This window comes from Dromiciops gliroides, chromosome 1, assembly GCF_019393635.1.
Source record: "Dromiciops gliroides isolate mDroGli1 chromosome 1, mDroGli1.pri, whole genome shotgun sequence".
Taxonomy (NCBI): Eukaryota; Metazoa; Chordata; class Mammalia; order Microbiotheria; family Microbiotheriidae; genus Dromiciops; species Dromiciops gliroides.
Window position 1 is genome coordinate 335,536,542 of NC_057861.1, and position 15,573 is coordinate 335,552,114.

At 41.3% G+C, this 15,573-nt stretch overlaps 1 protein-coding gene across 1 annotated transcript; it reads right to left on the bottom strand.

Moving 5' to 3' along the window:
- Nucleotides 1–440: 440 nt before the first annotated feature.
- LOC122736540 (prefoldin subunit 1-like) lies at nt 441–810 on the bottom strand. The gene is given in 2 exon segments (XM_043978843.1): nt 441–770; nt 772–810. Coding segments are annotated over 2 exon segments (369 nt in total).
- Between the last annotated feature and the right edge of the window lie 14,763 nt (nt 811–15,573).

Here is a 15,573-nt window from a genome sequence, read left to right on the forward strand (position 1 = left end):
AGGGAGAGTTCAGGTAACCCTAGGTAAGAATTATTAAGTCACACTTGACTCCTTCCCAAGTGAAAGTGAGCTGGTCTCAGCCACAGGAATAGAAAGAGAAAAATGGAAATAATCCCATAACATTTTTTTTAAGGGAATGGATATCTTTTATTTGTGTAACAAAAATGGTAACATTGGAGTCATTGGGCAAGGGGCCCTTCCTTTGCCCAGGGCTCTTCTTCTTCTTCTCCTCCTCCTCTTCCTCTCACCCACAGCAAGTTATGATTGGGCCCCAAGCCAAGGAATTGGGGAATTGCAATTGGCTCAGCCAGAGATACAGGAGGCTACCACAGAGAAGGCCGCAGCTTAACAATGGTTCAAATAAAAGCAGAGTTTCCAAAATGTTCTCCAGGTTAGAGCAGAGAAAGGGGGTCAAATAAAGGTTTTCTCATGGTACTTTTTTACTGTGCCTTTCTGGCCATCAGCATTTCCCGAATGTTGTCTTCTGCATCCTTCACGCTGTGCTCCAGGTATGATTTTCTCTGTTCCAGTTCCTTAATTTTTTCTGCTGCTATCTTCTGTTTTTCTAACAGCTGGTTGTGAATTACTTCCTTGGACTGAAGAATAAACATTCTCCCTGCACCTTCATACATGTGAGTTTCATCTACCAAAGTCATAATCTCTGTGTCTGTAAGATGTGTATGCTTTTTCATTTTATTTAGCTGTTCAATCTGTATATCTGCAAGCTTCACCTTCTGCTGAGTATCAATAACTTTGGCTTGTAGTTCTGTGGAAAGCCTTCTTCAACTCCAGATCCACGGGGGCAGCCATCTTGGATCAAATTCTGCACCTCATAATCCCATAACATTTACCCTGGTCCTTGGATACCCCTTCTCCCACATTGACAAAGTCATCAACAGTTTTAGTGCCAGGCATGAAGACTTCCTTCAGCTTCCCATAGTCTACAATAATACGCCAGGCACCATCCACTTTCTTATTTTTTTTGGTGAGGCAATTGGGGTTAAGTGACTTGCCCAGGGACACACAGCTAGTGTTAAGTGTCTGAGGCCGGATTTGAACTCAGGTCCTCCTGACTCCAGGGCCGGTGCTCTATCCACTGTGCCACCTAGCCACCCCCAAGGGAGGCACACTCTTAAGAATTAGAATAATATAAACTAAGACCCATCAGAGCCCTCCAGAACATTGTCAGTTCTAATTGCCGACATCGAGGTAGGTCGAGGGATAAGACACTGAACTTGTAGTTGGGGAGATCTGAATTCATATCTTACCTGAGACACTTACTACCTGTGTGACCTGGAGCAAGTCACTTAACTTTTCTCAGCCTCAGATTTCACATCTATAAAATGGGGATAATAGTAGCGCCTGCCTTACAACGTTATTTTGAAGATCATAAGAGATAATATTTGTAAATGCTCTGCAAACCTTTTTCTTCTCCTCATCTTTTTTCATTTATTGTTGTTGTTAATGTTTCTGCTTACCTACTGCATGCTAGACCCTGACCTCCACTCCCTCCTTTGAACTAGGAGGATCTGGAACCCAACTGACTTTCTTGTTAGACCTTGTTAGACCTTTTAGACCAGTTACTGCCTTGGTTTCTTATATTGACCACAGCAACTTCTAATGTCTTCCCCTTTAGCAGAGACTGTATTTTTGTCATTCAGTCATGTCCAACTCTTTATGACATCATTTGGGGTTTTCTTGACAAAGATACTGGAGTGGTTTGCCATTTCCTTCTCCGGTTCAATTTTACAGAAGGAGGAAACTGAGGCAAACAAGGTTAAGTGACTTGCCCTGGAATTATTGATAAAAACCCAAACAGTATTCCCATCCTCTAGCCTAGTGCATAGCACACAGTAGGTGCTTAATAAATGCTTATGGATTGACTGCTGGTGACTCCTTTAACATCATATAATTAGTGGCAAGAGGATTACCAGCTGTGCAGTCTGGGTCCCCAGGAAGGGCAAAAATCTCATTAATAGGTAGCAAGACCTGGAAATCATACAATTTTAGGAATGAAAGAAATTATCTAATCCATGGGTCCCTAACCTTTTCTTTGTGTCATGGGCCCCCTTGGCAGTCTGGTGAAGCTTATAAACCCTGTCTTATAATCATGTTTTCAAGTTCATAAAATAAAATTCATAGGATTATATATAACTATGTAACTATATTTATTATATACATATTTATGTATATACATATATACTTAAAATAATAAACATTTTTATTTATAGTTTTGGGTTCTAATATTTATCCCTGGTTCCCTCCCTCCCCTCCCCCTTCCCTGAGGTGGTAAGCAATCAGATATAGGTTATTCATGTACAATTAGCATATTACCATACTAGTACATTACCATATTAGTCATTTTGACAACTAATTTTATTAAAAGTTTTCAAAATAGTTTTCAAAATATTTTTTTAAAGTCCATAAACCCCAGGTTAAGAATCCTTAATCTAGGGGGCAGCTAGGTAGTGCAGTGGATAGAGCACTGGCCCTGGATTCAGGAGGACCTGAGTTCAAATCCAGCCTTAGACACTTAACACTTACTAGCTGTGTGAGCCTGGGCAAGTCACTTAACCCTCATTGCCCTGCAAAAAAAGAAGAAGAAGAAGAAGAAGAAAATAATAAGAATCCTTAATTTAATTCAACTACCTCATTTTACAAATGTGGTGACAGAAGCTTAAAGAAACTAAGGGATTTCCTGAAATTATACCACTAGTTAGAAGAAGAGTTAGGACTAGAACCAGGTACTCCAACACTTTATGCTATTGTAACCTGAAGCTCAAATCCAATTTGCATAAGACTCTCCTCATTGGTGGAGACTGATTACTCAATGTTCCAGTAAGGGAAGGAGTTGGTGACAGCTTGAGAAAGGGGAGATCCTCATCTTCTGGCTTCCAACTTTGAGAAAGAAGATATTAAGTTCCAAGCTTTCTTCAGGTCCTCTGAGAAGAAGCCAATATGGACAAGAGCTAGCACCACCTCTGTGTCCCTAACCCCTGCTTACTACACTAGAAGTGTTAGGGGATTTCCTCTTGAGTGAAATCTGTACCTTTCTTGGTTGGCCTCCCAACAGAAGAGCTTATTCCCTCTGTGTATTGTCTGGTATAGTCTTCCATCTTCTAGGTGAGGCTGAGTTCAAATCTTAGCTGTGTGAGCACTTACTTGATCCCTATTTGCCTCTGGGAGAAAATAATGGGGTTTGGGACTCCCAGAGTCCCCGCTTGCTCAAGGGCCTAACCCAGAGAACCTTGCCTGACCTTTCTTAAGACTAGCCCAGAGTCAGAATTCCAAAGGAAATGCAGTTGGACCTTGGACTGTGGATAGAGACAATTAGAGATTAAAACCACACCTACCTGAAAGCCTTCCCCTCAGAGGATCTGTCCTCTGTACTCTGACCTCAGCAAGTACTGCCTCTAACCACCCTCAAGTCTAGTAAACCAATAGATTTGAATGATGCTAGCCAATTAGCTTTGAGCAGTGTGGAAGGGCCACCTGTCCTCCTGACCTCATCGAGCTTATGCTCCTGCAGTCTCTCTTGGTCCTGGAACACTGGAAGGAGCAGAGGTGCTTTCACTAGCTCTCTATCCTAGATAGGCCTTATGCTCTATCTTTACTAATATTTAATATGTTAAATATGTTAATTAAGAATTAAATATATTACTATTTAATATACCCCAAACTGGTGCTAATTTCTAAGTAACAATATATCAGCTAAGTTCCCTAACACTCCCATATAATTTTTTTTTTGTGAGGCAATTGGGGTTAAGTGACTTGTCCAGGGTCACACAGCTAGTAAATGTCAAGTGTCTGAGGCCGGATTTGAACTCAGGTCCTCCTGAATCCAGGGCTGGTGCTCTATCTACTGTGCCACCTAGCTGCCCCTCCCATATAATTTTATTTATTTATTTATTTATTTTTGCAGGGCAATGGGGGTTAAGCGACTTGCCCAGGGTCACATAGCTAGTAAGTGTCAAGTGTCTGAGGCCAGATTTGAACTCAGGTCCTCCTGAATCCAGGACCGGTGCTTTATCTACTGCACCACCTAGCTGCCCCCTCCCATATAATTTTAAACACCACACTTCAGTCTGTAAAATGGGGACACACTAGAGAAGGAAATGGTAAATAACTTTGCCAAGAAAAATTTGGACACCTAAAACACATGCCTAGAGCACACGTCTAGAACACACACCTAGAATGCATACCTTAGACACATGCCTAGAACATATGCCTAAACACACATCTAGAACACATGTCTAAAACACATTCCTAAAACATGTGTCTAGAACACACATCTAGAACACATGCCTAAAACACATGTCTAGAACACACAGAACAGCTTCCCTATATACTGCTCAAAAGCTCAGCTTGAACCCAGAAATTATTTCCCCTAGACTAACAATACTTGGTTGGGGGAGATATGATTTTAAGTTCTAGGAGAATGGTCAGCCTCTTACTTTAACTTCTTTCAACATCCCTCTTGGCAGGGATCAAAGTCTCACTTGGACAGATAAGGAACCAAGTCTTAATTTGCCCAGAGTCATACCTGAGTCTTCATGATTTCAAGCCCAGTGCTCTATCCATGCACCACCCAGATGCCCTTGAAATTTTCTCCAGACAGGAGCCTATTGCAATAGGCTCCTAATTGGCCTCCCGGCTTCAAGTCTCTTTCTTCTCTTTCTTCACAAAGCTGCCAAAGTGCAGGTCTGACTTAGCTGATCAGTAAATTCCACTGAAGCAAAAATATATTTAACTTTTTGGCATTTGACACATTTTACCTTTCTAGACTTTCTAGACACACACACACACACACACACACACATATAAAATATATATGTATACATATACATCTTCCTAGTAATATCTTCCTGTAATTCCAATAATTACAGACTATTCTTCAAATTGATATAATTTTCTATACAGTTTTGTGTCTTCCCCTCTTTCAGATACCTTAAAAATGAATTCCCCAATGTCCTATGAATGACTTTTAATGACTTTTCTCCTTTAGAATGTAAACTCTTTATGAGGAGGGATTGTTTTATTGATTGTATTTGTTTCCCTAGGGCCTAGCACAAAGCCTGGAACATAGTAGGTACTGTTTCATCTAGGAACACCTGTTCCTAGAAGAAACAAAGGGGTGAATGTGATGAAATAATGGGATTTAGCAGATACTCAAAGACCCACCTGGAGATTAATCTAGACTGATTGAATCAAGTGAGAGTGATTGACTGCTGATTAAGACTACTTCAAGTTCATTGGATTGTAATCACACCTGGCTAGTCCTTAAGAAGGTATTGTTCTCAGAAAATAGACTGTGAACTCAACTTGAGAACACCTTCAAAGGATTTGGATGACGCCAACCAATAACCTTGAAGCACTGTGTAAGGACCACCTCTGTTCCAGAACTATAAAAAAAGCTTCCACAGTCAGCTTAGAAGGAGTTCCTGATTAAAGCAGGCTCATGGAGGAGGACTTCAGGAAGAACCCAACCAGGCTGGAACTCTAGGCTAGGTAGGGCTTCTTTTTCATAACCTTCTGAACTCTTTGTAAATATCTGTATGCTTTAATAAATGTTTAATGCCCAAAGACTGGTACTGAAGCTTTTTAATTTTTGGTGACCACAATTAAGATTTTAAACATCACAGTACTTAATAAATTTTTTTATGTGAATTTAGTCTGATCTAGCTGGTCTCTCTGACTTCATCTTCCAGGATACTCTTCCTACTTCCTCATATAGATCTAGATGCCAGGTGACAAAATGGACCAAGAGTCAGGAAGACTCCTCTTCCTCAATCTAGCCTCAGACACTAGCTGTGTGACCCTGGGCAAGTCTAAGTGACCCTGTTTGCTTCACTTTCCTCATCTGGATAAGGAAACGGCAAAACATTCTAGTATCTTTGCCAAGAAAACCCCAAATGCAGTCACGATGAATTAGACATGACTGAAATGATTGAACAACATCTATCTATCTATCTATCTATCTATCTATCTATCTATCTATCTATCTTTCTGTCTGTTATGGGCCCAGAGCACCCCAGAAGTTCTCTGGGGTACATCAAGGAACCTTCTCCTTGAGAAACTAATCCAAAGGACAGACACACCTAAAGAGATAAGTGGAACCAGATCACAGCATCACAGTGGAGCTAGCTCCAGGACCCCCACCCTTCATTCTAGTCTCCCTTACCTCTGGGGAGATAAGATTAGGTATGGCTGCTGCCTTTGTGTCCTGAGGAGAGAGATGGCTTGAGAGATCTACAGCTACCCCTCACCCAACTCTTCTAGCCACCACCAGTGGGGGATGGTCCTCCCTCACTAAGAGAACTTTCCACAGTCAGATGGTCACCCCCATCAGTCCTCTATAAAAGTACCTGCCTGTCTCCTGCTTGAGGAGATTGGTATCTCAGAGTGATGCTCTGTGCCATGCCTTTCTCCCCATGAGAAGAAGTCCAATGATTTCTCTTTTGGTTTCCCTTCCCTTCCCCTGTCCTTGAATAAACTACTCTCTTATTCTAATTGCTTTTGTGTGCAAGAGGGTATAATTCCTTAAAGAGGAATTCCTAAGGACCCCAAACCCCTACCCCATTTCCCCCATGTCATATCTATCTATCTATCGTATATCTAGATGTATAAAAATTGCTGTTGGGGGGAAATAGTTGGTATGGAGGTCCTTAGGTATTCCTCTTTAAAGAATTAAAACCTCTCAAATACAATTCAATTAGAATTAAATAGTCTTTTATTTGGGTGCTACCAAGAGGGAAGTCAAATATTTCTCAAGGGGAGAAAATGGCTTAGAGACAACATGATTTATTTTTTTTTTAGTGAGGCAATTGGGGTTAAGTGACTTGCCCAGGGTCACACAGCTAGTAAGTGTTAAGTGTCTGAGGCCGGATTTGAACTCAGGTCCTCCTGAATCCAGGGCTGGTGCTCTATCCACTGCGCCACATGATTTTTTGAGGCACATTTCTCCACGACCAGAAGGGAGTCCAAAGGGGGGATGGATGGGGTGACCACCTGACTATGGAAAGTTCCCTTAGGAGTGGGGAAAGCTTGACTTCTATAGGCCCTTGGTGCTGATCAGGCAGCAGTCATGCCTAATGGACTTATCTGCCTTACTTCTTAGGTGTATCCATCAAAGGATTTAGCTTCTCAAGTTCATCAAGCTCATCAAAGTTTAGCTTCTCAAGGAGAGTAACCCAGTCCCATAACATTACTATAATATATAAGAATCTCTAGATATTTAGATCTATATGTATATACATATATCTGTACACATGTATGTTCTACATATATCTACGTGCACACACATGCACACACACACACCCCATCATATGTAGCAGAAAGAGCTGTTGTTGGTCCTTCATTCTCCAAGGGGACCATGACGTTGGGGTGATGTCATGACTTGCAGTGAATTGGATTTGTTAGGGAGGGCTATTGTATACCTCGTGGTCACCAACCTCACTCCTTCCTCCAGGACAATTGGGGTCCAGTGGCAAGATATATATCAGGATGGGGCAGCCAGGGTAGTGGATAAAGCACTGGATAAAGCACCTCCTGGATTCAGGAGGACCAATGTTCAAATCTGGCCTGAGATACTTGACACTTTCTAACTGTGTGACCCTGAGCAAGTCACTCAACTCTCATTGCCCCACAAAAAACAAACAAACAAACAAAAAGATATATATCAGGACACTAGAGATGGCCCTGAGATATTTAAGGCGAGTGGGGTTAAGTGATTTGCCCAGGGTCAAGCACCTAGTATCTGAGGTGAGATTTGAACTCAGGTCCTTCCAACTTCAAGGGCAGTGTGCTATCCAGGGTGCCACCCAGCTGCCTGGTGGAAAGAGCACCACTCTGGAGTCAGAGGATTTGGACTCATCTCCTGCCTCTGGTACTTGCAGCCTATTTAAAAACATTTGTTTAATTCCTGGTGGGTTAAAAATAAATTAAATGGGGGAGCTGAACTAGATACTAGAACTCTGAGGTTCCCTTCAGCTCTAGCTCTACAATCCTGTTAACTGAAGTCCTACACCACCTACATTTTCCCACAGCTACGTCCTTGAAGCTGAAAGGTGGCTTTTCTGATTCAGCTTTTTTTCATTTTGCCACACTGTATAAGTCTGTCTTTTTCTTTGAAGAGTTCTGATGGGGCTTTTACTGTTTCTTTCAACATTTAAAACCATAACATTCAATTTGCACAATTTAGGCTCATCTGTTGTCTAAAGACCCTTCCCATCCCCCACAGGCAATGCCCCCCCCCCCCCCCCCCCCCCCCGCAAAGATCTTCAGTGTACAAATACTGACTTAAAAGGGAGCTTACGCATCGCTTTTACAGAGAGAGCCACATGACCTTTGTTCAAGTTAATCCTCCCTTTGCAAGGCATAAGTCTTCTTTCTGCAGTACAAATGCCCCCAGCCAATCACATTCAGACCTTCCCTGGATACCTTTTGTGCTTTCATTTCTCTGTAGCCTTGGGATATAAGGGAGTCAAGTATTTGGGAGCCTGATAATTGCATGTTGTTTTGCTTAATGTCAGAGCTCTTGCTTATTCTCTTCCCTGGGCTCCTTCTCCTAACTATTTTGTCTTCCTCCCGTCTTCACACGCATACACACATATTTCAGGAGTAAAAACAAGGAATACGTTTTCCCTACGTCTCCTCCACCCCCTTTCCTAGCTTTCTTTTCCCCTTGAAGCAGCATTTACTGCAGCCAGCAGAGGCTTTTCTGATTGGAAGGAGTTTAGTCCTTGCCAGGACAGACAGGGAGTTAATACATTATGAAGCAGCCATCCGTGAAGTTCTTACTAAATCCTTCTTAAACCCTTTTCATATTTATAGCCCGAACCACTTCTTAGAGTAATAGATTCTGTAAATGCACTACCTGACTTATGAAGTAGCCTGGCAGTTTTGGAGTCAAAAGACCTGGTTCCGCCCAGGTTGTTACTTAGTGACTGTGTGATGTTGGCCAGGTAACTTCCATTTGCTAAACCTCAGTTTCCTCATTGCTGAAATGGGGATACAGATTCCTACCTATGTGAGGTTGAAATAAGGGCACTAGGGGCAGCTAGGTGGCGCAGTGGATAGAGCACCAGCCCTGGATTCAGGAGGACCTGAGTTCAAATCCAGCCTTAGACACTTGACACTTACTAGCTGTGTGACCCTGGGCAAGTCACTTAACCCCATTTGTCTCACCAAAAAAAAAAAAAAAAAGAAAAGAAATAAGGGCACTAATGTTGAAGTATATTTTAAATAGAAATTGATATACCCATATAAGGCATTATTCTTCGATTTGTGATAAATTTATTTCATTTAAATCAGTGATTTCTCAAAGAACCACTGCAGCAGGACTTGAGATTGGGGTTAGATGTGTCTTAGTAGAGCATAGATAGAGGTTAGATGCTATTCTTTTGGGGGGGGCCTTAATTCTGTTTCCTGATTTATAAGAATATGTACACCAGGTAGGAAATGAAACCTAGAACTTCCTCTTCCTCTCTGCCTTCCTCCTGTACATTGTGGGTACTTAATAAGTGCTTATTGTATTAAATTAAATTTATCATGTTCGGGTATCAATAGGACACCTATATACACAGGGCATTATCCTAGCAAGGAGTATAGATGGGATCAGGTGCCAAAAATACCAGTAGTGGTACTGTGGATAGAATGATGGACCTAGAGTCAAAAAGACATCCTCGTGAGTTCAAATCCAACGTCAGACACTTATTAGCTGTGTGATCTTGGGCAAGTCACTTAACTCTGCCTCAGTTTCCTCATCTGTAAAACTAGCTGGAGAAGGAAATGACAAACCACTCAAGCACTCTTGACAAGAAAACCCTGAATTGGGTCATGAAGAGATGGACATAACAACAAGAAAGGTACCAAAATGTGTGGTAGAGACAACAAGTACAGTGAGTAGTAGGGAAGCGTTCATATTCAAGCAGTTTTAATTCTACTACCCAATGTCTAAGGAGGGAAATGAACATCATAAATTACCCATTGAGTAATATGACAACAAAAAATAGTAACTTATGTTTATACAGAACTTTATGGCTCCAAAGAGCCTCTATCACCTCTTTTGATTATAACAACAACCCTGGGATATAGGTAGTACAAGAATTGTTATTCCCATTTTGCAGGTGGTGAAACTAAAGATCAGGAAAAGTCTCATGATTTGCCTAAAATCTTGCAAAGAAAAAATGGCAGGAGCAGGGCTTGATGAGGTCTTCCTGATCCTTAAAAAAGTGCTCTCCACTATACCATATATATTCTTCTTCTTCTTCTTCTTCTTCTTCTTCTTCTTCTTCTTCTTCTTCTTCTTCTTCTTTTTGTGGGGCAATGAGGGTTGTAACTTGACCAGAGTCATACAACTAGTAAATGTCAAGTGTCTCAGGCAACTATATATATATATATATATATATATATATATATATATATATATATATATATATATATATATATATATATTCTTTTTTCCCCATATATTCTTTCTTTCTTTCTTTCTTTTTTTTTTTTTTTTTGGTGAGGCAATTGGGGTTAAGTGACTTGCCCAGGGTCACACAGCTAGTAAGTGTCAAGTGACTGAGGTTGGATTAGAACTCGGTCCTCCTGAATCCAGGGCCGGTACTCTATCCACTGCGCCACCTAGCTGCCCCTCCATAAATATTCTTAAGAGGAAACAAATACTCTTTCTTTGCTTTTCTCTTCCTCATCTTTACCATGCCTTTCCTCCACATAGTGGCAAATGAGGATGGGAGTGTATAAGGCACAGGAAACAGGAAATATGAATGCTAGTGAAAGGATTGGCTGGGGAAAGGATTAGATTGGGGATTAAAACTTATAAAATGAACGCTGTGGTTCAGAAAATGCTTTCCTCCTAAGTTTCTCCTTTCATAAATGGATTGACTTGTCCTCTCAATGTCTTTAGATGTAGAAATACTTTTTCATATTTATTTATTAACCCATTTTTGATGCTTTCATTTCTGCATATGTCTCTCCCCCTGCTCTACTCAATGAGCCACTCCTTGTTTTAAAAGAAAGAGGGAAAAAGGAAATTCTTTATATTCAACTAACCCATCCTCTGAAAAGAAAGCAGGTAGGTCTCATTCCTCTATTTAGTTCAGAAAAACAAAACAAAACACCACACCACAATGTTTTTATTTAAGAGTTTTAGGAAGGTAATTCTATACCTTTAGGGAAAGGAAAATAGGCTTGGCTATTTTTAAACTTTTAAGTGCTTCTCTTGAGCTCAATTAATAAGTGATTTATACTTAGTACCACAAATGAAATACTGTGCAAAGAAAAAGCACTTAAGAATTTGTGAAGAAACATTTTAGAAAGAAAAATTATGCCTGGCTCTTGCATAGTCTTGTCTTCCTTAGGAATTCAAAGGGTGTTTAGGGAGACTATGTTCAGTTGTGTCTGACTTTTCATGTATGACCCCATTTTGGGATTTTCTTGGAAGACATACTGGTGTGGTTTCCCATCTCCTCCAGCTCATTTATATATGAGGAAACTGAGGCAAATATAGTTAAGTGACTTGTCCAGAGTCACACAGCTACTAAGTGAAGCTGAATTTGAACTCAGGTCTTTCTTACTCCAGGCTCAGCAATCTATTCACTGAACCTCCGAGTTGTCCTATGTTCAGGGGTCTCCTAAAACCATACTAAACTCAGATCCACCATGGCTATGGCAAATTTTTTTTCCATTCTACCAAATTTTTACTACCAGCACTCTTTACAGCTCAAGACCTATCAGCCTCACAAATAGACTCCTAGTCATCTCTTTCCTTGTGTTCTACTTCTCCCTTTCTCTCTCTCTCTCTCTTTTTTTTTTGGTGAGGCAATTGGGGTTAAGTGACTTGCCCAGGGTCACACAGCTAGTAAGTGTCAACGTTCTGAGGCCGGATTTGAACTCAGGTACTCCTGTCTCCAGGGCCAGTGCTCTATCCACTTCGCCACCTAGCTGCTCCTCCCTTTCTCTCTTTCACCTTGGGAACTGGGACTCTTCCCCATGAGCCACAGAGGGCCAGCACACCCAGGCTATAGAGGACAGAAGGTCTTTGGTAGAGAATTTAGATATTTTTCTGGTCTGCACCCATCTCCTTTGAGAAAAAAATCACAAAATCTCTAAATTCAAAGGGACCTCAGAGGTCATCTAGCCCAGCCAGTAACTGAATCCTCCCTGTAGCCTTCACAATGAGGGGGTGTCCAGTCACGGTTTGAAAACTTCTAGTCTCAGGTAACTTATTGATGCCTTCGGCTATTGGGAGGTTGTTTATTATAGAGAGAGCCAAAAGTGAGGCATAAAACAGGGAGCTATGTGCTTGCCCAAGGTGTTTGTCATTGTGATTGAGCAGATCCAGCACAGAATCCAAGGTGAAGAGGGATTCATTCCCTGGCCATGCGGAAGCCCTCTAAGTAAAGGGTTTTAAATCTGGAATCCATGGGGTCTGGAAATAGATTTCAGGGGATCAAATGCGGATGAGAAAACAAACTACATCTTTACTTCAATATAATTGGTTTTCTACCTCCCAGGGTTGCTGTGAGGATCAAATGAGATCATGCTAATAAAGCTTTGTAATATCTGTAAAGAGCCTGACGGACAGTAGGCATTTATTTAATAAATGCTTGTTTCCTTTCTTCTTTCTTTCATCGAGTCAAATCAATAAGCATTGTTACGTGCCTACTATGTGCCAGGCTCTGTAGTAAGCACTAGGGATACAAATAGCAACCAGGTACATACAAGCAGGCTTTATATGGGATAAATTAGAGATCATCTCAGAGGGAAAGCACTAGCATGAAAGAGGCACAGGACAGTTTCTTTTTTCTTTTTTTTTGCAGGGCAATGGGGGTTAAGTGACTTGCCCAGGGTCACACAGCTAGTAAGTGTCAAGTGTCTGAGGCCAGATTTGAACTCAGGTACTCCTGAATCCAGGGCCAGTGCTTTATCCACTGCTCCACCTAGCTGCCTCCACAGGACAGTTTCTTAAAGAAGATGGGGCTTTGGCTGAGATTTGAAGGAAGCCAGGGAAGCTGAGACAAGAATGAATTTCCAGGGATGGGTAACAGCCAATGAAAATGAATAGAGGGGCAGCTAGGTGGCGCAGTGGATAGAGCACCAGCCCTGGATTCAGGAGGACCTGAGTTCAAATCTGACCTCAGACACTTAACACTTACTGGCTGTGTGACCCTGGGCAAGTCACTTAACCCTCATTGCCCTGCCAAAACATACACACACACACACACATACACACACACAAGAAAATGAATAGAGCCCTTCATAATTCCATAGATTTTATTTCATGCATTTAATACCACTTTTGGGCAGCTAGGTGGCACAGTGGAGAGAGTGCTGGGCCTAGAATCAGAAAGCCTTGCCTTCCTGAGTTCAGCCAGATGCTGACTAGCTATATGACCCTGGAGAAGTTACTTAAACTTCTTTACCTCAGTTTCCTCATCTGTAAAAAAAAAAAAAAAGGCAAATCACTCTAGTAGCTTTTTCCAAGAAAACCCTAAATGGTGTCATGAAGAGCCAGACATGACTGGAAATGACTGACACAGGCATGAATAATATAATCCCATTCATAGACTTTGCCAGTCTACCAGGAGGGTTTAAGGAACACAACATGGTTAAGATTCCCTCCCCTGGGTGCTCCTTGATTGCATCAAGGCGCAGAATGCTACAGTCTCCTGAAACAGAGAGTTAGACCTGACTAGGAAAGAAAGAGGACAGACCACCTCAATGAAGAAGGCCTGCTGCCTAGATTACAACCGATGGAAGCTGTCCGTGTGTATATCTGAGACAGCTCAAAGGGACAGTGAGCTAGACCTGGAGTTGAACAATGGAGGTAGAACAGGTTGGACCACCCTTAGGAACAAAAAAATTTCCTAAGAAAACAAAGACTCATCTTTTTAATACCAATATTCTACCAGGGTGGCCATCTGGCAGTGAAACATGGGATACAACAGACTCCAAATAACTAAAAATAAATAACACACAGAGTAGAAGGGAGAGAGGCTCATGGTGGGTGTGAGTATCCAATGAAGAACCTCAAAGAAGAACCCCCATTTGGGTTTTCCTTGACAAAGATACTGGAGTGATTTGCCATTTCCTTCAGCTCATTTTATAAATGAGGAAACTGAGGCAAGCAGGGTTAGGTGACTTGCCCAAGGTCACACAGCTAGTAAGGATCTCAGGCCAGATTTAGCCTCAGGAAGATGGGTCTTCCTGGTTTCAGGCCTGGCGGTGGCACACCCTATCCCCTGAGCTACCTACCTGCCCTAGTCACTCTATTCTCAGTACAAATATGCCTATTTTCTTTCCTCTAATTCATTCAGCACCCTCCCACATTTGTTCATGCTGCTCCCCATGCCTGAAATGTCCTTCCTCTATTTCTCCAGATATTAAATTCCTATCCTTTTTTTAAAATCCAGTTCAAATATCTCCTCCTCCAAGAAGTCTTCTCAAATTTTCTACCCATTCCCCAATAAAGAATATAATAAGAAGGCTTTCTTAAAACTCACACAAAGCTGTGGTATACAATGGTGATGGAATATTATTATGCTATAAGAAATGACAAGCAGGATGATTTCAGAAAGGCCTGGAAAGACTTGTATGAACTGATGTATAGTGAAAAGAGCAGAAGCAAAAGAACATTGTGCACAGAGACAACAATATTGTTTTTTTTGTTTGCTTGTTAATTTTTTTTTTTTTGGTGAGGCAATTGGGGTTAAGTGACATACCCAGGGTCACACAGCTAGTAAGTGTTAAAGCACCTGAGGTAGGATTTGAACTCAGGTCCTCCTGACTCCAGGGCCGGTGCTCTATCCACTGTGCCACCTAGCTGCCCCCAGCAATATTGTTTGATGAAGAACTGTGAATGACAATCCCAAAGGACTAATGATGAAGCATACTATCCACCTCCAAAGGAAGAACTGATATTGATTGAGCACTTTTTCATTTTTTCTTTTATTAAAGTTTTCTTGTACAAAATTACCAATATGGCAATGTTTTACATAATTGCACATGCATAACCTATTTCTAATTGCTTACTGCCTCAGAGAGGGAGGAGGGGAGGGAGGGAAGGAGGGATAAAATTTGGAACGCAAAACTTTAAATGAAAATGTTTATTATTAAAACAAAAAAGAACTCATGCAGCTTTTGTTTTTGTTTTTTTAAAGGATCATAGGATTTTCAATTTAGAGCTTAGTGACCATTGAGTCCAACTTGCTCATTTCACAGATGAGCAAATTGAAGTCTAGAAAGACTAAATCATTTGCCCAGAGTCACTTAGGCACTATGTAACCAAGATGGGATTTGAACCCATGTCCTCTGCCTCCAAAGGCACTGCTCTTTCCACTGCATCAAGCTTAGTCTAATCTCTCTGATGCCTTTATACTGTATATTATTATTATCCCTCTACTAGACTGTATAAGGGTAAGAACATGAAGACTGGGATAGTGTCACTTCTAAACTTTTTTCCCTCCCCCCCCACACTAGCTACTGTTAATATGAATATATGGATCACCTGGATTTGATGGAGGTACCTTATTATCTGTGAGAAAAATATAGGCCCCCTCAAAA